Below are 20,796 nucleotides of genomic sequence, written 5' to 3' on the forward strand. Positions count from 1 at the left end.
TTAGTGGCAACTTTAGTCCCATCCAAACAAGTTCCATTCATTTATAATATATATGGAAGAAGACTTTTGTGCACTTTCATTGAAATGACATTCTGAAAATTATATTCAAAACATATCTATGGTTTGAACACCAACATACATAGCTTATATACTCTTAGTTGACAGCAAACTGAACATTGAATATATGATAATATTACTGATCTATTTAGTTCAAATTCTTCTAGAGAAATATTTCGATCATAAACATAAACTAATTTAAAAAATCACCGTTCAAATATTATATAAAGAAATAATTTAATAATTAACTTGCACTTTTTCTATTCGAGTAAAAAGGTTTCACGTTTCGACCAGTTTTTATATTAAGAAGAAAAAATGAAACAAAAGTTAATATAAAATACGTTTCGAGTAAGAAGGCAATTTATATACTATTTTTCGGAAGGAAGAAAAATAAATCTTTTAGTTTTATGATCTAATGATTTATTTATTATTTATAAATTTTAATATCGTATGATATTTGATATATATATAATTTAGGATAAATATGAACGTTTAAACCATAGATATTTAAACCATATGGTTTAAAAATCTATACTAATAATCATATACAAATTTGGATTTTTAAATTGTATTAATTTAAATCTTATACTAATAATCTTAAAATAATTATATTAATTTAAACCATATACTACTTGTGAAAAAGTTAATGAGAAGGGAGACTTTGTGAAAAATGTCAAATAATTGAAAATGAATTTTTATTTATCAATTTTGTAAGTTTATTTTAAAATTTTAATTTATGATGCATAAAAATATGTTGAAAACAAAATTTAAAATTTTGAAAAAATTAATTATGCTATAAAAAGTAAATTTAAATTTTATGTTTGATAAAATCCTAAATTTCTATTTTTTCTATTAGGTGAATTTTAATAAATTATATCAAAGTTTATCATAATTATTTGTTTTATAATTTCGAAGGTTCACCTACTCCAAGACTAAATTTATAATCTAACTTATAATAAAATATACGAAAACTTTACCATCTAATCTCCAAACTTTAAAGAATATGTTAGATTAAATTTTTGAAAGGTATATATTTTTTTTCGAGCTTTCTGAAGAATATTTTTTTAAGAAATAAAATATTACTTTATATTTCCAGGATATATTTTAAAAGGTTTGGAAGTGATTTTTATTATTTCAATTTTTTTAGAGAAGTGATAATCTTTTAAAATTCAAGATCTTGTACTTTCAATTGTCAAATTTATTAAATTAAGAGAAAAAAGAAAAAAGAAAAGTTGCCTCCTAATCTTTTAAGCCTATTTTCAAAAGGTCGAACATAGAATGAATTCCTTCTACTTTGGATAAATAGATAATTATTAAGAGAATTTTCAAAAATAATAAATTGTACAAAATATTTAGGATCAAATTTGATACTCAATCATATACTACTAGAATCCAAAATTTATTTTGCTATAGTTGGTAAATATTTTAATTTATTTTTTTATTTTTGAAAATGCTCCTATTTATTAAAACTAAAATCTATAGAATAAATTGGTTACATTAGCCAAACAAATTTTAAAGATTACCATAGAATCTAACCTTTTGCATAATTTTTTTATTATTTTGTTATATTTAAAAATACTTCAAAATTTTAGACTTTTTATGATTAATTAAAAAAATGTTCGTAAAATTAGAAAAAAAATAATGATAATAAGATCTTATTACTGTATTTTCTAAATTGCAAAAATAACATATTTAAAAGTCGATAGCTCTATCATAATTGTATGATATAATTAATTAGTTTTCATATTCGTAATATGCAAAAAAAAAAAAAAAAAAAAAAAATCTTAATATTTTTATTATATGCAATTTTCCAAAAAATAAAAAACTCATCCCACACAATTTGCCATAAAATATAAATATTTTATCAATTTTATCGTTATTTTACTACTCCCCTAAAATAATCTTCTTCCTTTTTCATATAAATAAAAGTAAATATTTCATAAAGTTAATAAATATAAAACCCAAAACTTAAAAAGTTTCCATATAAATCCATTGCTCATCTTCATCATGAACTTGGTTGCCTCCATTTTCTTCAATGTCACTTTATGCTTTTTTTTCTTCCCGAAGGAAAGGACTTAAAAAGAATCATTGTAGTGCAATTCACCTAAAGCTTAAATGTGCTCAAGTAGTCTCATCCAAACCCACAAAAAGTTCTAATAAATTCTAAGAAGAGACTCAAAAGTTTCACAACTTAATCCATTAAAAGCACATTTTTAAATATAACAAAAAAAACACACACACACTTTTAAATATAACCAAAAAAAATTGGAGCTAACTTTAAAAACAAATAGCAAAATTTATTAAATTGTACATTATTTATTTATTATATTTTTTAAAATAGTTTCAATTCTTTTTTGCTATCTACAATAATTTATCCTTTAGATTGTTTATAAAATATTCAAAAATTATATCTTACTTTTTTTTTTCTCTACCCAAAAAGTGAAGTTCTCTTTTTTTTTTTGCTTTAATAAGAAAGAATCATGTCACCAGCAACAATTCCATTAGGGAATTCTAAAATTTTATTTAGAAGGGGCATCATGCACTATATAATATGCATGCTAAAAGATTGTTAAAAAAACATATCGACATTTAAGTGACATTCCAATAACATTCACTACATTTATAAAAAGATCGACAACTTTTATGCAAGTTTTTCTAAGGTAAATATGTGGATTTAAAAATTGCATAAAAAAATAAAAAAGAAAATACATTTTTCATGGAATATCATTAAGAGCGGAAGTTTGGATCACCAACTTTTTACATTTATTATGAGAGCTAGAAAACAAGACAGTGTTATATCTAGATATATATATATTTTTCATCTCTTTTTAAAAAACTATCTTCTTTTTAGAACATCTTTAAAATTTAGGAAGAAAATTGATATTTGAAATAGTTGTAATAGACAAGAATCAAACTCTTAGCGTTTTGCGATGGGACACAACTACTCCATCGGAACAAAAAATTAATAAAAATAAAGCATTATTTAATATATATTGTAATCCGACACTTTAAAATTAATATTAAAATATAAAAATCGATAACCTTACTAACCTTAAGCTGCACCTAAATAGTTTAGTGGAGGTACGAGTACACCTAACCCCATACTTTATTATTATTATTATTATTATTAAAATACAAAGAAATATATATATTAAAAGAGATTGTCACCCAGACAATCTTGTACCATAAACTTAATTTTTTTCTTTACTAATTGGAATCAAAGATTCGAATACAAAGATAGATGACCATAGATAACACTTGAATTTATAATAATAATATTAACACAAAAATAAATAAATAAATAACACTTAAGTTTATAATAATAATAATATTATTATTATTAATATTAACACAAAAATAAATAAGTGGGCATATAAATGAAATTGATTGCTCATCGTTCATCATTAAGTTGCCATCTTCGTCAGTGCCACTCTATATTCATAAATCATAATCTAGTGAAATTGTTCTCATCAATTGCCAAAATCAGCGGCTACAAATTTCGTATGTAATCATAACAATACCTGTATGTCGCACCATTACAGATTACAATGATTGATTTGTTTTTCTTCAACTTCTTGCTCTGTTTCCTAACGAATCGTTCTTTTCGCCGATTCTAATGGTGTTTTGTTCCATGTTTTTTGTTGAGCAATAGGAGCTATCTATCCTTTTGTTATCAAGTTTCTCGGCGGCTATGGAAAATCCAACTGAAAACGATCCGAATCCAGAATTCTTAGCTCTCAACTGTATCGACCTTTCGAGTTCAGATGTCAATCTATCGGTTTCGTTACTCAAACAGGTTATTTACAATTACATGATAAATAATATTAGTTCATTTTTGTTTTTGTGTATAGAAATCGAATTTGTACTGTGATTGAACGAGTTTTTGATTCATTCAGGCCTGTTTAGATACCGGATTCTTTTACGTTGTGAATCATGGAATAACGGAGGAATTCATGGATGAGGTTTTTGCTCAGAGCAAAAGGCTTTTCGATTTGCCGTTGAGTGATAAAATGAAGCTTCTGAGAAACGAGAATCATAGAGGCTACACTCCTATTCTCGACGAATTGCTTGACCCTGAAAATCAAATTCGAGGTATATTTTGTGCAATTCATATGTTTTCTTTGAGTTGTGGAGATTCGATATTCTTCATTGTATATTGATATTGTTTTCTATTTAGTAGGGGATTACAAAGAGGGTTATTATATAGGAATTGAGGAAACAAATCCTGGAGATGGTTCAGATGGAAAAAGGCCATTTTATGGTCCAAATGTATGGCCTGCAGAAGGTATATATCATTGAAGTGCTTATTTTTGCTTTTAACTTAGAATGACGGTTTATACAATATGTTCTGTTTTCTTTTAGATATGTTACCTGATTGGAGCAAGATCATGGAGAAGTTTCATGCACAAGCACTGTATGTTCTGGTTTCTAGTTATTGTACAAATTTGTTTTTGAATAGCCAATAGATCTTCACCTTACAAGTTATGTTGTCATAAAATGTTTGTTTGTTTGGGTGAATGGTGACATTTTTGTTTTTACAATTATGTGAAGCGTCCAATCACTAGCAAAAAGAGTTCTGTCAATCCTTATCCCATTTTTAGTTTCAAATCGTTATTTACATATTGCTGATCTAAACTGACAAGTTGGTGGTTAGCACCGTTTGAGCCCAAAACCAACGTGTCCCGGCCGATGATCAGCCCTAATCTGGAAATTGACATAAGCAGTCACCAGATGACAGAGGTGAAACGTAGCAATCAATTCTTGGAAGATTCACATTATTCGGTTCATATCAATTATTATGTAATTGGCATTTTAGAAATCTAGTTCTTAGTTTGTTAATATTTGAACCCTTTTCTGATAATTTGCATAATTCAATGGATTAGTTAAACAAATTCATGTGTTTGTTAGCCATCCCCTACCCGCTAATGCGACCCTTGTAAATGTGATTTATTATAATTTTTTTTAATGTGAAATCAGAGAGGTTGCAAGAGTAGTTGCAAGGCTCATTGCTCTTGCACTTGGTCTTGAGAAAGAATTTTTTGACAAGTCCGAAATGCTCGGCAAGCCTACTGCAACCTTGCGCTTGTTACACTATGAAGGTTGGATACAGACTTTTTGTTTCTTTTACTATTGGCCCCAAGGTGTATGCTGGCTATAGAAATAATAGAACAGTCCACTTTGTGCATCAGGCCAGATTTCTGAACCCGCAAAAGGAATATTTGGAGCTGGAGCTCATACAGACTATGGTTTAATCACACTGTTGGCGACAGACGAGAACCTTGGTCTCCAAGTAAGAATTTCATTGTACGCAAGGATGCTGTTTAACCTTTATTACAATATTGCATTATTGGATTACCAGTTTATGTGTTTGTAATTAGTACAGATTTGCAAGGATAAGGATGCTAAACCTCAAGTATGGCAATATGTAGCACCACTCAAAGGGTGAGTTTTATGGATAATTAGGAACTAGTTCACATGTTCGATATCATTTTAATTTTATACTCTTCCATGTAAAAGTTCGAAAGGCTGTGAGTATATCACAGAATTCTTCAGTGTGCATCATGTTAATTATGATCTAAAATTTCATTCAAGAATTGAATAGATGATAATATATAAGAGAGAGCCAATCTATTTTGAGAAAGAGTAAACAAAAGATTGTTTTCTGGCATCTTGGTTTCAGTCCGTTTGGTTTTTGACAGAGCTTTTGTGGTGAACCTTGGAGACATGCTGGAGCGCTGGAGCAACTGCATATTCAAGTAAGATACGTTATCCTGAAAGAATTATGTGATGGAACCTTGGTATATTGAACTATAAAAATAGCGGAATACTCTCAAGCCCTAATATATTTCACCAAATATTGCCTACCTATCACTTTCCTCACTTCTTGTATTTTGTAACTGAACTTTTCAAACAAACTCCTTAACTAATTGCTAATAGCCCTTAATACTCTAATTATATACTAATTGCTAATTGCCCTTAATTGTATGGTCCTGTTTTACATGATCTATTCTAATTTACAGCTTCAATATTAGGTTGACTTTTTCGTTTTATTTAAATTGTTTTACATCATAGCAAAACTAAGCTATGAATTGAGATTTCATTCTATACGGGTGACAGTTTTAATGTATATGTTAAGACACGTCTACTTTCAAATGTGATATTTTTTTTATCTCGGTTTCAATTTTTCTTCAGTATGCAATAATGAATTGTTTACCTTCTCAAATGCCTTCAAGAATATCAAATGACTATATCGTTTGTAGATTTCATGTTGCATCCTATTGTATAATAAAAGTAGTTAATAAGATCAACCATTTAAGTATACATACTTCATTGGTTCTTTTATCCTAAGTTCCTGTTCCTAACATTTTTCCTTTTTATATATGATCTCAGGTCCACATTACATAGAGTTCTCGTTTCTGGTCAAGATAGATACTCTGTAAGCCTCTTGCAACCAACCTTAGCTTAATATATCAATGGATTATCCAATTACCAATACCATTATAAACATCTCATCCCAATATTCTCCATTAGTCCCACTATTTACAAATAAACAAAAAGAAAAGAAAAGTAGACTATTGTCTTAGCCGCCATGATAAATATGTATTGCTTGTTACGCGGCATTTCATCTGATTACTGATAGCAAAAATTTATTTTTTCATGGGAGCAGATTGCATATTTTGTGGAACCTAATCAAGATTGTCTAGTCGAATGTTTGCCAACCTGCAAGTCAGACAAAAACCCTCCAAAGTAAGTATATACTGATTAAATATTTTTCTAGCCTAACAAATACATTTATAACACATGAGATCAATAAAGTTTTCCGTGCATACACACGCACACAGAGGCCTTGTTTTCTCTTTAGTTATTGGTGTTTGATGTTGAGCTCTTCAATTTACGGATGTACTGACATGTTGAATGCTTTCATCCCTTCGATACTATTTACTAATTTGAAGCCAAAATAAAAAAGTAGCCTACTCTGTTTCTTCCTAAAACTGATGAATGTTACATCTCCTTTTACTTTCATAGTTTTGCTAATGAGTTAATGTTGGTGCATATGCAAATTTGAGGACACCGTTCATGCATTCAAGCCTATTCTTTTAAAGCTTTGGTCTTACCAATTTAATACTTAGGACATTTGTTGGATGTACACCAAAAATAACACTCTTACTTTGCTGCTTCTGCTGCTACTTTCTTTTTTTTGTCAGGTTTCCTCCAATTAGATGTGGTACGTATTTGAGCCAGCGTTACAAAGAAACTCATGTCGATCTAGAAACTTACAAAAAATAAGCTTTGATTTGAGCTTGAAATTTGGGTTTCGCCATGCTAAAGGAGCAACAACGATATTTTCCAATGGTTTGAAAATAGTTTAAGGGTAGTGATAACAATGAAGAAACTCACGTGAGCCTAAGTCTCTCGAAGGGGGCAGGCAGAAGGTGGGGAATATGGCTGAGGACAGAGGAAATCTTTTTTGCCCAAATTTTAGGTTGGATTCACTCACTCACTCTCCCTAAACCTGTACCCTAATTTAGAAAGCAAGTAATTCTATGTTGTCTAACCCAATTTGTACTTGTATTACTCATATAATTGGAAATATTTATTCCTTTTAAAACTAACAAGTTTGCGAGGGTTGTTTTATTATATAGTAGCATATTAGCTTTTACAAAACATTTTATAACAAATTGAATGAAAAAAGAAATTTCATTTACTTTATGAGTTTTCGATATTTTTGTAATTTTCTGTGCATGTCAAATTGATAAATTGTTTGCTCATATCGACAAATAGTTTTCCTTCAAAAGAATCCAAAGAAATAAAAAAATAAAACTATTTTCAAATATAATAAAATAAATAAAAATATTTAAAGTAGTAGTATTTAGCTATGTTTATAAATATATTATATTCAAATGTTGTCATTTAAAATAATTTTCTTGTACTTACAATTAATATAATTTGTCATATTTATAATTTTTTTATAATTTTTCTATAATATTATTATATAGTTAATTATTATTTTTAGAATAGTTATCTATTGTAATTACTCTATATATTCTTTATATATTTTTTAAAGATAAAACCGAGTTTTAAAAACTAAAAGAAAGCTAAAATTATTTTTTGAGCTTAGGCTAAAATTCCAAATCTCCTTACATCAAATAGGCTTTAAAGAAAACACAAATTTCAAATGATTTCCAACTTCAAATTCAACTTTCGAAACACAGAACATTTTCATAAACACTGACGCACAACTCAAATCCTATATGAACTCAAGCTTTTATATTGAAGTTGAGCATAGCATAAAGTAGGGGTTAAAGGTCCCAATCTCTGTTGAACTTAAAAATATCAAACCTAAAAGTAATACAAATCCATACCTCTATTTCATAAAAAAAAAATAATAATAATAATAAATAAATAAAAAAACGTAAAAAAATAATTAAGTTTATCATAATAAAAATAAACAAAAAGGGAATTTTCCAGTGCAGTATAAAGATGTGAAGACTTCTTTCATCTATATATCACCCATTCTATTTCTAAATCGATTGCTTCTCTTCTGTTAAGAAACAACCAAAAGGAAAGTAAATAATTAATTCATTATGCAGTTGACAATAGATGAACAGAACCCAAGAGTTTCAACTTTTCAGTTGAATTTTCTTTATCTTCACGTCAAGAGCTATTTGTCATTGTTTGTATAAAAATTGGAGACTGAAGTTGAAGAGTCTTATGGTAAATTAGGGTTGGTTAGGCCCATGGATTCGGCAACTTCTCTAGCAGTAATAGTATCCGCTTGAGCCTGCAAAAAACTCACCACGTTTTTGTGTTAAAATACACGTGTAGATCCAAAATAAGAGAAAAGAAAGAGCTTAAAAAGTTCAACCAGTCGAACTCGCCAAATTGAGTTGTTTGGTAAGTTATAAGGTACATTCGTGGCTCGATTTCAATCATCAATTTTGTTTTAGGACATATTTGAAAGTGATTCTAAAATCATTTTAAAAATCAATGTGGAACATATTTGATTCAAAACTATTATTAAAAATGATAACACAAGCATGCACCTTCCTTAAGACGTATGAGAAAGATAAAAAAAAAATCATGAAGTAAACAATAATAATAAAAAATATAGCTCTTTCTTTCCTTCGAAATCGTGATTCAAAATTGACGATGATACGAGTGCTTATATCGAAAACAAGCTACATGAATTTCACGATATCCAGAATCAGATTCAGATAATAGATGGGGTTGGGTGAAAGGTAGAAACATTAGGAAAGAGACTAAAAACATACCTGTAAACGGTGCAATAGATACATCATGAAAAGGTGAACAAATACCTGCAAATATAATACTTTCATGGTTACGATCGGGACTTCGATAATAGCCTTGCTCGTCATTCCAGACAATTTTTGGAGAACGAGGAAAAAATTCTCACCAAATAAAATAGTAGAATTAGTCTTGCAGTGGGATACCGCCACAGAAATCTTGTTGCTCTTACTGCTCCAGAATCTAATAGTTTGGCTGCTTTTTGCAACTGCATGTTGCAAGTTGAAAAGTATGATCAAGTCCAAGTGAAAGGAAAGATAAACATTGCAATTAGCAGGATATTTACCTGTACGCTTGTCCCGACCATGTATCGGTGATGCAGCGGTAGGGGCCTGAAATCATTACTTGGTAAGGGAAGTTCGAAAGTGAAAGAATAACAAGTATAGATCACAAGACCAACAACTCATTCATGTAAAGATATAAAGCAGTTTCATGTGATTAAATAATAAGTATCATTTCATATCATCAAGAACCTGATGTCAATATTATTTCTTCAACACGTTCAAATATTTAATGTATCTCTGGGCATTAAAAAAGGAAAACAATATTTCTTTGTAGAATAATAAAGTTGAAAGTTGAAGAATCTAAAAATGACTAAATAACCAAGGCAAGGAACATACTCGAGAGATTTCATTTCAGCATCTTCTTCCCAAGATGCAGAAGAAGCTCGACGGGAGGCTCTACTTCTTTCTACCTCTACCTTTTCAATAACGCAGCCAAGTTATAAACTAAATATAAGCTTTCTTGGTTTAATGAACTTTATACAATATGACAGATAAAGGTTATTTGTTCAACAAATAATATGAATAGCGAATAGGGAAACAACGGTTATTATTAATTAAAATGAATAAAGCACTGAAAGGCAGACCTGTGCCTCTTGAGCACGGTTAATTTCCTTCTCCAGTTGAAACTCAGCGGCAGCTTTTTCACTTGCCATAGCTTCCAACTGTGTTTGCTTGTAGTACTACCATAAACATATAATTTCATGTGTAAGAAACCGAAGAATTCTAAACATCCTTTTGTAGTAAATAGTAGTGTGCATGGGCAATTAAACTCGGTACCAATAGGTCAGTTAGTTCACGATAACGCTTCTCAAGCTCCATGTGCTCCTGGTCATTTGAAACTATAATCAGTGAGTTGATGATTTGGTTAGTCAAAAGTGAACAAAAAGGGACAAAGAACATCTTCAATATTAAGAAAAGACAGTCCAAAAATATCATAAGGGCTTTAAAAAACGCCCACAAAGGGAGGCAAACTAAAGAAAGGGCCTTGTCACCAAAAGCACACAAAGAAACATTAAACATAAGAGCCCAAATATTGTGTGTACTTCCCTAAATTTTGTATAAAGAACTATTTTGGTCAATATCATTTATCCATCAGTTTTTAAACTGGCAGGTTTCTATCAAATAATTTTTGGGAAGTTACAGCGTGGACTAAGATGGTTTTTTTTAAGTCCAAAGTTAAAAGGACTAAAATAGAATGTTTGACGGTTCAAAAACTAAAATAAGAATTGTTGGTGATATATAATTAAATTTGTCTTCAACTACCACCTTAAGCTTTTGGATGAATTGATGGTTTAATAAGAATAAACAAAAAAGTAATACTAGCCGTGGATGTGAAGTGAGTTTGTTAGGTTAACAATAACTGCTAATGCTAATCACAATAATATGCTAAACAATGGAGCAGACATCAACAAACATACCCAAGTGTATTTGATCAAAAGGGTATACTCAATTTCTTGATCAAACAGAAATAAATTACGGACCTGACGTGAATAATGTTCAGCATCCCTTTTCATAGCAGCCATTTCAACTCTCATTTTCTGCAATTCAGCCTGACATTGAGAAGATAAAAAGGATAGGGTCAATGTCACTACACTTAATTCAATGAGCTAATTTGCCAATATTCCTTAGACACTTGCCTCCATGGAAGAAAGTTTCAGTTCAGCATCTCTCTGACCTTGCCGAGCACGTTCCACTTCTTCTTGCCAGGCTTGCATCTTGATGTTCAAAAGTAGAGGGGAAAATAAATGATAAGTTAGACAAATGCAACTTAGAGAGAGACAATACCACAGCTTTTGCAAGAAAATAAATGCTTTTTCTTTTCTTTTGATAAGATATATGTGCAGTGCTTAGTATAGCCTCCAAAAGATAATAATCGCATTGATGACATTGCTGTCAGAATAGTTAGCTATGTATAGATATAACCCTAGGCTTGGAAGATGACCCCATGAGTCAGAAATCTCTATCTCGAAAGAGATTATGCATGAAAAGAAAATGGAGTGGAATCTGATCCCATAACAATATAGAAATTAAGTTGTAAAAATCAAATTCCAGCCCATGGTAAATAGAAGTAACATATGGGTCCCAGAAACCAGCTTCAACATCAGTTTTATTTTTACCTGAATCAATTGGTTCGCCTCGTCAGGTGACTTCTTTTGTCCACGGCGAGCACGAGCTTCTAAATCTTGCAGTTCTTGATTTAATGATGAGCATTCGACCTAAAGGAAGAGACTTACTAATTATATGAAGATTAAATCTGGTCAACTAAGGAACGAAAATGCATAGTTGAAAATTATATCAGCATTGGTATTTCATAAAATAATGAATTTATGTCTATCTTACCTCAAGCAGTGCTACCTTCTGCTCAAGCTCTGTTGCTTTTGACGTTCGCTCATCTGCTACTCTCTGAATAAAGGGGAAAAATAATCACAGGAAATGATACATATACAAGTTAAGGTGACACAAAGGATAGAATCGTGGTTCAATTTTTTATCAAAAATTTGCAGATGTTGAGAAATTAAAATTCATTAATTGGGTTAAAAAATAAAAATTGGTACAGAACTTTTAATTTTGAAGTATAATTCTCCATTGTTATCAATATGATTATATTTTAAAAAATGTTTGGGAGAGCTCGAGAGGAGAGACATAGGAGGGGGGAACTTCTTAGAGTGGGGACAAAATGATAGGAGGTCGTATGTTGGAGAGAAAAATGAAAAGTTGTATTTTGAAAGAAATTTTTGAAGAGAGAAAGGTTAAAGAAAGTCCAATTTGACAACTTCATGCTTTACCTGGATCCTTGCGAGAGCTGATGCCGCTTCCATGGCTCTATGTTCCAGTTCCATTTCCCTTTCCATGGAAGCCTGTAGATACCAATGATCATCTATTTGAAGACAATTGGACAAAACACACACCAACATAAACATAAAAAAAGGGTCGCAATAGGTTTGTGCACATATACCATCTTTGTAGCATTATGGGCAGAACGTTCTTCTTCTGCTCTACGCTCTGCAGAAGCTAGCTCCTCTCTTAGAGCCTATAAAACAATGGATATTAGATGAGGAAAAATATTCAAATAATAGAAAGCTTTTCTTGTTTATAAGAAATACAAAAATTGTTACTACAAATAAATAAATAAAGAGCTAACTCACTTGCATCATCCTAGTCTCAGTTAGCTCTCTATTCCTCATCACTGACTCCATATTTGCCTGAAAAAATCATGTAATAAAACAAAAGGACAATATATGTCAGTAGTCAAATATTATAATCAGTACAAAAAGCAATAAAGATTTTCCATTGCATGGGAATTATAGGCATATAAAAAATAGAGTATTATTATAAGGAACATTGCATAATACTAGAAGAAAGGAAAATTATGAATTATTAAGGAGCTAACTGCAAACCCAGACATTTGAGTTCACAAGTTTAAAAGGTAGTCACTAATTATAAGTTAAATGTCTAAGGAGTTTTTTATATCAAATGCAATAGGGTAGTTGTTCTATAAGATTATTCAAGGTTTATGTAAACCGGTTTAAATACACGTCTATCTTATAAAAGTAGCAACTGATTTTTAGTAAACTGCACAAGACAATAAAGGTAAGGTGAGAAGGAAAGTATATGTGCAGGAGTTACTATTTTCATAGTCACAACTCATCCTACATTACAACAAAAACAGAGTAGGCAACAAACCTGCATTGATGCAAGACTTCCTTCTGATAAGGCAGCTTGCTTTTTAAGTGCATCCATTGAACCAATAAGAGCCCCAATTTCAGTGTTCTTTGCTGCCAAAGCTTCAGCCATACTTGACTCAACTCTAGAAACTTCATTTTTGGATTCCAACAGATTTTCCTCTAGCTGCTTTATGCGAGCGTCATATGATCTACTCAATTCTCTCTGTCAGATGACAATCTTAACAAGTGAAAAGAAGGAAAATAAATAACAAGCTGGAGTGTACCAAGACCAGTATAAGACACTAATTATTGTTAATAATGACTATGGTATGGCATAGACATAAAGATATAAATTCAAAATGCGTTTGGAGCAAGAAGTAGGGTTGTGATTTCTTGGAGCCAAACAAGGAGTGGTGTTCACAACTCCACACACTCAAATCCTTGGACCAAACACTCCCTAAGAGTTCACTTGATCCATATGCGATAGCTCTCACCTCTGCAATAAGAAGTTCCTCCAACTGTGCATTTTCAGACTTGAATTCTTGAAGTCGTGATGAAAGTCCAGCACAGACCTATGCTCCAGAAAGAAATCAGTCAATCATCCATTGAATTCTAGATATCTGATTATTAAAGAATAAACTATTAAAAAATAACAATTCCAAGATACAATTGTATTCTTATAAGCCTTGCACATCAATGAGGTATGCAGTTTAAGATTTGCAGAGCAACATGCACTTGGTTGAATTTTACCTTTATGATATTATCATATCAATAATGATATATACAGAACAGACGTAAGATGTAAGGAATGCCAAATGGTACGATAGAGCAGATAACCATAGCATGTAAGCAACAAATTCACAACAACGCTTACTTCATTATTCCAATAATAGCAACAAGATTTCCATGCCTATGTAAAAGATGAATAAATAAATTCTTAAATCACCTGTTGATCCAAAAGCTTAAGCTTATGGGTGAAGATACTTTTTTTTTTTCACGAATCAAATAGCTTTCATTGAGAAAGAATGAAAGAATACAAGGACATTGAAAAAAACCAACCTGCCAAAACACCCCTACTAACCGAAGGGGGACCAACTAAAGGTAAATTTAATTATATATTAGTAACATAAATCATTGTGATAATGGATATGTTTTTTCTCCCCACTTTTCCAACACCTGGACTCCAAAGTTTACAACATATGTAACATCATCAAATATCATTTTAGAGTAAGTAATTCATTTAAGGGGACTAAGCCCAATTCTACACCTGTCATATTCTGATCATATACAGAACAAAATGAAGTTCATGAATGGGGCATGAAGCAAGAACATACCTTAACTAGCCTTGCTTCTTTTGACTGACCAGTGGAATTGGAAGTTTTAAGTAGCATTTGTGCCTGCAAGCCAACTAAATGACTTTTAACAAAACTAGCCATAGAAAGAGGAATAATACTCAAAGCTAGAAGACCCAAATAATATGATACTACTCATAGAACCACTATTATACCTCTTCAAGTTGGTCCTGCACTTTTATAGAAGACTTGTCGGCTGTATTCTCTTGATGCTTTTGATTGACTGGGGATTGAACCTTGTTAGAATCATCTTTTGTTTGACTTTCGCCATTATTCTGGAACTCTGTAGGAGCAGACTCAGACATTTCTCGATCTATCTTTGAGATAGTTTCTACACTTCCCAATTTATTACTCTGCTCCTCGTCTTGATGCTCTTTATTGATCTCCACAGCTTCTTTATTAGGTGTTGAAAGTAAATTTTCTTCATGAACATCCGAGGCATTCACATTAGTTAGTTCAGTTTTAGAAGTTGGCGCAATAACTTCAACATCAGCAACGGCAGCTGAAGTGTCCATCCCATCAGGAATTTGTTTTCCTGCTTCAACTACCAGGCCATCTGTTGATGGAATTTCTAACACAGGAATAGTATTGTCATTGTCATCTGGCTTCCTTTCATTTACTTGGGTTGGAGACTTGTCAGATATCATTCGGTCATCTTCAGTGGAAGAAACAATTCCATGCTTTCCAGGTGACAAGACCACATCTGCCTTTGATGCTAATGTGCTTGATTGTTCTTCTGGAGTGGCACTTGCTGTAGGAAGCTCGTTGGATAATACTTTCTTCTGTGCCAAAAAATATTCAAACTCAGAAAAGAATAAAATTATAAAGCTTATATGAGACAATGGTATAAGAGAGTCTAACCCACCCACCTTTTTCTTTGGCTTTGTCTTCTTGGTTTGAGATCCTTGGCCATTAGAAGCTTCATTCAATACAAAATGAAAACAGAAATTAAGCAGATTCATGACTAACTCACGATAACAAATGACAACTTATGAGAAGAGTCCAGAAATCAATTTCATAATTAATATTTGTGAGTTCTGCTTTTTTAACTCAATTTTTATCAAATTTTTGCTTAAATTTTGTCTATGCTTGAATTGTGTACTCTGAAGGCAGCATAGTCAGAGATAAACAAACATTCCAAAATTCAAAGTTTTATTTAAGAATATAATAGTCTAATAGACTTACAGCTGAACATAAACAAATATATATATCGATAATTTTATTGGACATTGAGGATTGACCAGCCAATATAAGTTTCTGAGGACATTCAAGACGAAAAAAGTAACAGTGTATTTGGATGCTTCACTAAATCCATCATTTAGCTGCAGCATATTACTTCAACTTTCAAGATACAGGTATTAGAGAGCTCGACAATTTTAGATTTGAAATTAGAATGTTTAGTAAAACAATCGATCATATTGATTCAAACAATCCTATTTGGCAAAGTTTTCTTTATTTTTTTCTTTGGTAAACATTCTTTTTTTTTCTATAGTAAACAAACAAGCATACAATCAATTCTAAAATTAAAATGAAATAAAAACATAGAAAGAAACGAGCTTGCATCACATACCTGCTGTTTGAGCATTAGACTGCTCTTCTGATAACTCACTGACAACAAGCTTTGCCTTTCGATCTACGACTTCAAACAATCCTGACAAAAAAAAATGACATCTAAGATATTTCTATGCAAGAGCAATCTACATATAGATGGCTAAATAGGCACGCCCAAAGGTATTTATAACATCTTTTTATGACTCATTGCCCAATTCTTGCTAGCCCATTCTCACTAATCCCCGGGAAGGATATTACCGGGCACCTCCGGAGAATAAGAGGAGGTATATAAGACCATTACAAATCTAAAAAAGAAATGTGGGAAGGTAGAGTACAATAAGAAAAACATAGATATGATCTCCGATTGACTATAACATGTAAATTCTATGTTTCTCAAAAAAATGTGGATATAACCTCCAAGTGATCACCATAAGGTTGCATAAACAAAAGATGTTAAGTGGAACTTCTGTTTTTCTCAAAAAACATGGACATAATCTCCAAGAGACAACAATATGAAAAGTCCTTTTCTCCATAAGAACTATATATAGATATGTGCAACAGTAAAAGTAATGAAAAGAAAAATAAACTCTAAATGACTTTTCAAAATTAAGGTAATAGCCAACACCCGATGGTAACAATCAACTGAGAAAGTACAAAGGTTGATGCTCATTCAAAGTTCAAACTCACACCTCAACTTACTTTTAGAAAGCAAGAAAAAAAAATAATGATTTTGTTAATCACTCCTATCGTAAACCTTGTGGTGATTTTGTTACTTTAGGGAGGGTTCAAATCGATAGAATGCAGGAGCAACGGGTGGTTTTCAAAATTATAGACAATAAAATTAATGCAGAAATTTTAATTATTATGAAACTTAGAATTATAACAATGGTTCTCAAATTTGATGTTAACTCCCGCGGTGAACTTCTGAAATTGTAATCCTCATTCCTAGGCATCGATCTACTTTTAAATCACGAATGAACCAAAAAGCTTGAACTCATGGATTACGGTAAATTTAATTACATCAATGCTTCAATATCTACCATTACTAATATACTAAAGATGAAGGAAAGTTACAAATAAGAAGTTTTAATTTGGTATATCTGCAATTGGGATCTCTTTATTAGATACTCACAACTAAGCTTGAGAACAAGAACCTTGGTATGATTCCATCAGAACGAAAATTAACGAAAACCTAAATTCATCATTTATTAAACCAGGTGAACTCAGGTTGGAAGCAAGTTTAAATGAATTAATGGGGGAAAGAACCCAGGCCGACGTAATGCACTCTCCATAACTTTTCAATCACAACACTGATTCGAAATTCAACTCAGAATGTCATCATAAGTCAATAGCATTTTTACTCAGACGATAATTCTTAAACAGTAACACATAAAACTCGAATTCATTGAATTTCAGAATCTATGAAAAAATTAAAAGCTATAATTCAATACAAATCTAGAATTGATTAAAAACCGATTCAGATCAACGAAATTACGAGCACATGTAAGCAATAGAAACTGAATAACGTCGAACCTTCGGCAGCTTTGAACCAAGACGCCATTAGAAAGCCGAAACTCGGATCAGAAACAATGCCGAGCTCAACCAAGCTGTAGCCTGGGATTTGATGAACCAAAGTGAGCGATTCCAAAACGGCGACGTACGTTCAGATAGCACGAACGGGGATCTTGTTTCGTCAAATGCCACTTGAAGCTCTACGAAAACACTACAATGGCGGGGAATTTTGAGCTCAACCAATTAATCGGAGATTCGGAGAATCGGCCACCGAGTGCGACGGAGGATTACGAGAAAATGAGAATTTCCGACGAGGCAGTCGTTAGTTAAGGATTCTGTTCTGATCGACGAGTGAAATTGAAGGAAACTCGGTAGAACTGATCCAGTGCTGTGATGAGTTTCGCGCCGATTGTGTTCCACCAGTTAATAGGTTCCACGTCACCAATAGAAGGTTTTTTATTCTTTTTTTATTTTAAGAAAATTGCATAAAATATAAATATGTTTTCAGCCAAATTAACTTAATTCGTTTAAAATAATTATGGTATTTGTGTTAGTGAGAAAAATTCAATATTATAGGAAGCAAATTAATAATTAGATTTGAATAAATAGGAAAAAAAACAAAACGAGTGGAGATGCGGGGTATCGATCCCCGTACCTCTCGCATGCTAAGCGAGCGCTCTACCATCTGAGCTACATCCCCATGTGTACTTTAGGCTAAAGATTACCCTAAATAAATCATAAACTTATCTAATAAATGGGCTAAGGCCACTGATATTCGACCCAGTGGACCTATTTAACTGATTGGAGACATTGGGCCCAACTACTAGCCCAGACCTGAAAAGGGATAATTGCATTTACTTAACTCTCACATTATATTACCAAAGATAAATGAATTTGACCATATCTTTGTATTCTATCTTTTTAATAGGATTAAGTAAGTTAGTTGTTTTTACTTTCCAATTAAACTATATAAGGTATATGTTTCGTATTGTAAGTAATAGCTTTTTAAAGTTTTGTCAGTACTTATAAAAAATTATCGAAAAATCTCTATTCTTTAAAATCATTGTCAAACGTTCTAATATATATCAACAAATATGTTTTTTATCCTTGCACTTGAGAGTCATGAGGACTATATTTATAGTCTCTTAGATTGTTTGGAGTAATTAGAAGTGGTTATTATAGTCTTACATATTTCTCACCCAAACGGTCCTTTCATGTTCGAACACACCATTAACATCATTAACAATAATTTTCATGAAAAATATGCAAATTTGATTTCAAATTTGAGAGTAAAAATGCAATGAAAAAAAAGCTAGCATTGGGACTAACATTTATTTATAGTTACTATTTTGTTTAGAAGAATTATCCACCAAATTTTAGGAATTAAGAAGGTGGGAAAAGTATTCAATGTCTTTTTGCTAAAATTTAGACAAAGCTTAAATTGCACTCATGTTGAGTATGAACTCAAACACTAGTAATTAGCTTTTACTTTGTTGCTTGTTGTTTACTCATAATTATTATGTCTAATCTTACTTTTAACCCATTAATCATTAGGTGAAAAGAAAGTGCAATTTTAAACTTTTGGCACGTTTAAATTGGAAAAATATAATCTATAATAATAACATTTACATGCAAAAGCTAAAACAGTAGAGAGGATATGCTCTCTCTCTATATATATATAATTTAGTTTTCATAAATTCAAATATTTAACAATTCATTATATATTGTATGAAAAGTTGATATGGTTAATTAGGAACAATAATGATGATAGATAAAGAAACCTTTACAGAAATAGTTGATGATAACACATGTGATGACTTATGAAAGAATACTTATTGGTTGTCAAACTTTGAATGCTGCATGCAACAACGACGACTAAAAGCAAGACTACGATCGTGTCATATAATATGAAATGACGACACGACTACTATTAGGTACACGTGTCTTCGTGTTTAAATCAAACTGTTTTTAATTGTCGTACGTGGTCTAAATAGATGTATAACTTAATAGAATTTTCTTGTTCAATCAACAGTGTGTATCTTTAAGATGATAACCATAAATAATTATACCAAGTGGACGAATAATACGAGTTATTACAGTATTATATAATTACATCTACAACAATATATCTGATAGATAAAATGAAATCATAATTCAATGTATACTTCTTTCCATTCAAAATGTCAATTTGGAGTGTTTTAATTTAAAAGGATAAAACAGATCGAATGGTTGATAGATTACACGTCAGCTTTTGTTAACAGTTTTTAACACATGTAACCTTGTAACCACGCAACGAAATGGAACTAGAACCACAAAAGAGACATCACTATACAAAAGAGAGAACTAAAGAGACCCATAATAAATTCCAAAGGCAACCTTTCAACGACCATGAAAAAAGCAATCTAAGGAGAGAGAAATATTAACATATGGGGTACCGTTGAAGAAAGAGAGTGAAAGGGATAGCTTTTAAGTGTATGTGTGAAAGTTCTTAAAGTATGACGATGATATCGAACTCGTGTCGAAGAGATGAATAGTGAAGTTAGATACGAATGTTTTTAGTACACCAAATTTGAATTTGTTTACGTATAAGCTAAGGTTGTAACTCTCAAATAAACTCTGATCATCATTTGTTTATAATATTAGAATACTTTAAGAAATCATCTCTTCTTCTAGCATTGAAGAAGTTGTTGGATTTCCTTGTAATATTCTAAATTTATTCTCCTTCCGCCTTTTATTCACGATAAGGTATATGGTATTGTTATTACTTATTAGCTTGTTCAACAGATTTGTTTTGAGAAAAAAAATGAGTTAAAAATGTAACACCTATATCTATAGTTCAATAGATATGAATTTGTACTATATTATATTTGATATTTGATATTCAAAATATTTAAATATATCTAGATTTTAAAGAGAGTTAGATCTTTTGGTAAAGTATTTGTTTACACGTAAATCTACTATTTTGAAATTAAATGCAAAGATATGATTCAAGTATAACATCACTTCAATCATTTCCTAGTTGATCCAAAAGTTGTGGATGAAACAAAATAAATCATTTTCAAAATATTG

The 20,796-nt window shown here is 31.1% G+C and overlaps 2 protein-coding genes and 1 non-coding gene across 7 annotated transcripts; 1 reads left to right on the plus strand and 2 right to left on the minus strand.

Annotated features, from left to right (window-relative positions):
• The first annotated feature begins 3,400 nt into the window (after positions 1–3,400).
• On the plus strand, positions 3,401–7,695 carry LOC101210309 (2-oxoglutarate-Fe(II) type oxidoreductase hxnY). Of its 3 annotated transcripts, none has more exons than XM_011650332.2 (12): positions 3,401–3,558; positions 3,710–3,853; positions 3,954–4,149; positions 4,235–4,342; positions 4,420–4,471; positions 5,035–5,156; positions 5,247–5,347; positions 5,441–5,499; positions 5,757–5,813; positions 6,448–6,493; positions 6,725–6,804; positions 7,263–7,695. In XM_011650332.2, exons 2-12 carry the CDS (start codon positions 3,749–3,751, stop codon positions 7,342–7,344), a joined length of 1,008 nt encoding a protein of 335 aa, XP_011648634.1. In that variant the 5' UTR covers positions 3,401–3,558; positions 3,710–3,748; the 3' UTR covers positions 7,345–7,695. The 3 variants fall into 3 exon arrangements, with proteins under 3 accessions (XP_011648634.1, XP_011648635.1, XP_031736358.1); XM_011650333.2 differs by having other exon boundaries at positions 3,430–3,580; XM_031880498.1 differs by having other exon boundaries at positions 3,430–3,580; positions 4,238–4,342.
• Positions 7,696–8,321: 626 nt separating this feature from the next.
• On the minus strand, positions 8,322–18,136 carry LOC101210798 (golgin candidate 1). 3 transcript variants are annotated; one of them, XM_011650334.2, is made up of 21 exons: positions 17,749–18,135; positions 16,235–16,315; positions 15,534–15,583; positions 14,820–15,443; positions 14,647–14,709; positions 13,807–13,884; positions 13,332–13,535; positions 12,794–12,850; positions 12,604–12,678; positions 12,434–12,505; positions 11,988–12,050; positions 11,765–11,863; positions 11,285–11,362; positions 11,129–11,197; positions 10,425–10,472; positions 10,232–10,327; positions 9,984–10,063; positions 9,650–9,695; positions 9,473–9,571; positions 9,330–9,374; positions 8,322–8,839 (listed from the first exon to the last, which is right to left on the minus strand). In XM_011650334.2, the coding sequence occupies exons 1-21, from the start codon at positions 17,774–17,776 to the stop codon at positions 8,768–8,770; spliced, it is 2,127 nt and encodes a 708-aa protein (XP_011648636.1). In that variant the 5' UTR covers positions 17,777–18,135; the 3' UTR covers positions 8,322–8,767. The 3 variants fall into 3 exon arrangements, 2 of the variants coding, with proteins under 2 accessions (XP_011648636.1, XP_004150848.1); XM_004150800.3 differs by having other exon boundaries at positions 14,820–15,446; XR_968616.2 differs by lacking the exons at positions 8,322–8,839; positions 9,330–9,374 and having other exon boundaries at positions 9,548–9,571; positions 9,984–10,059; positions 14,820–15,446; positions 17,749–18,136.
• A 218-nt stretch (positions 18,137–18,354) lies between these two features.
• Positions 18,355–18,427, minus strand: TRNAA-AGC. The gene has a single exon. It is a non-coding gene; the product is annotated as a tRNA-Ala (tRNA).
• Positions 18,428–20,796: the final 2,369 nt, after the last annotated feature.

This window comes from Cucumis sativus, chromosome 2 (genome assembly GCF_000004075.3).
Source record: "Cucumis sativus cultivar 9930 chromosome 2, Cucumber_9930_V3, whole genome shotgun sequence".
Classification (NCBI taxonomy): domain Eukaryota; kingdom Viridiplantae; phylum Streptophyta; class Magnoliopsida; order Cucurbitales; family Cucurbitaceae; genus Cucumis; species Cucumis sativus.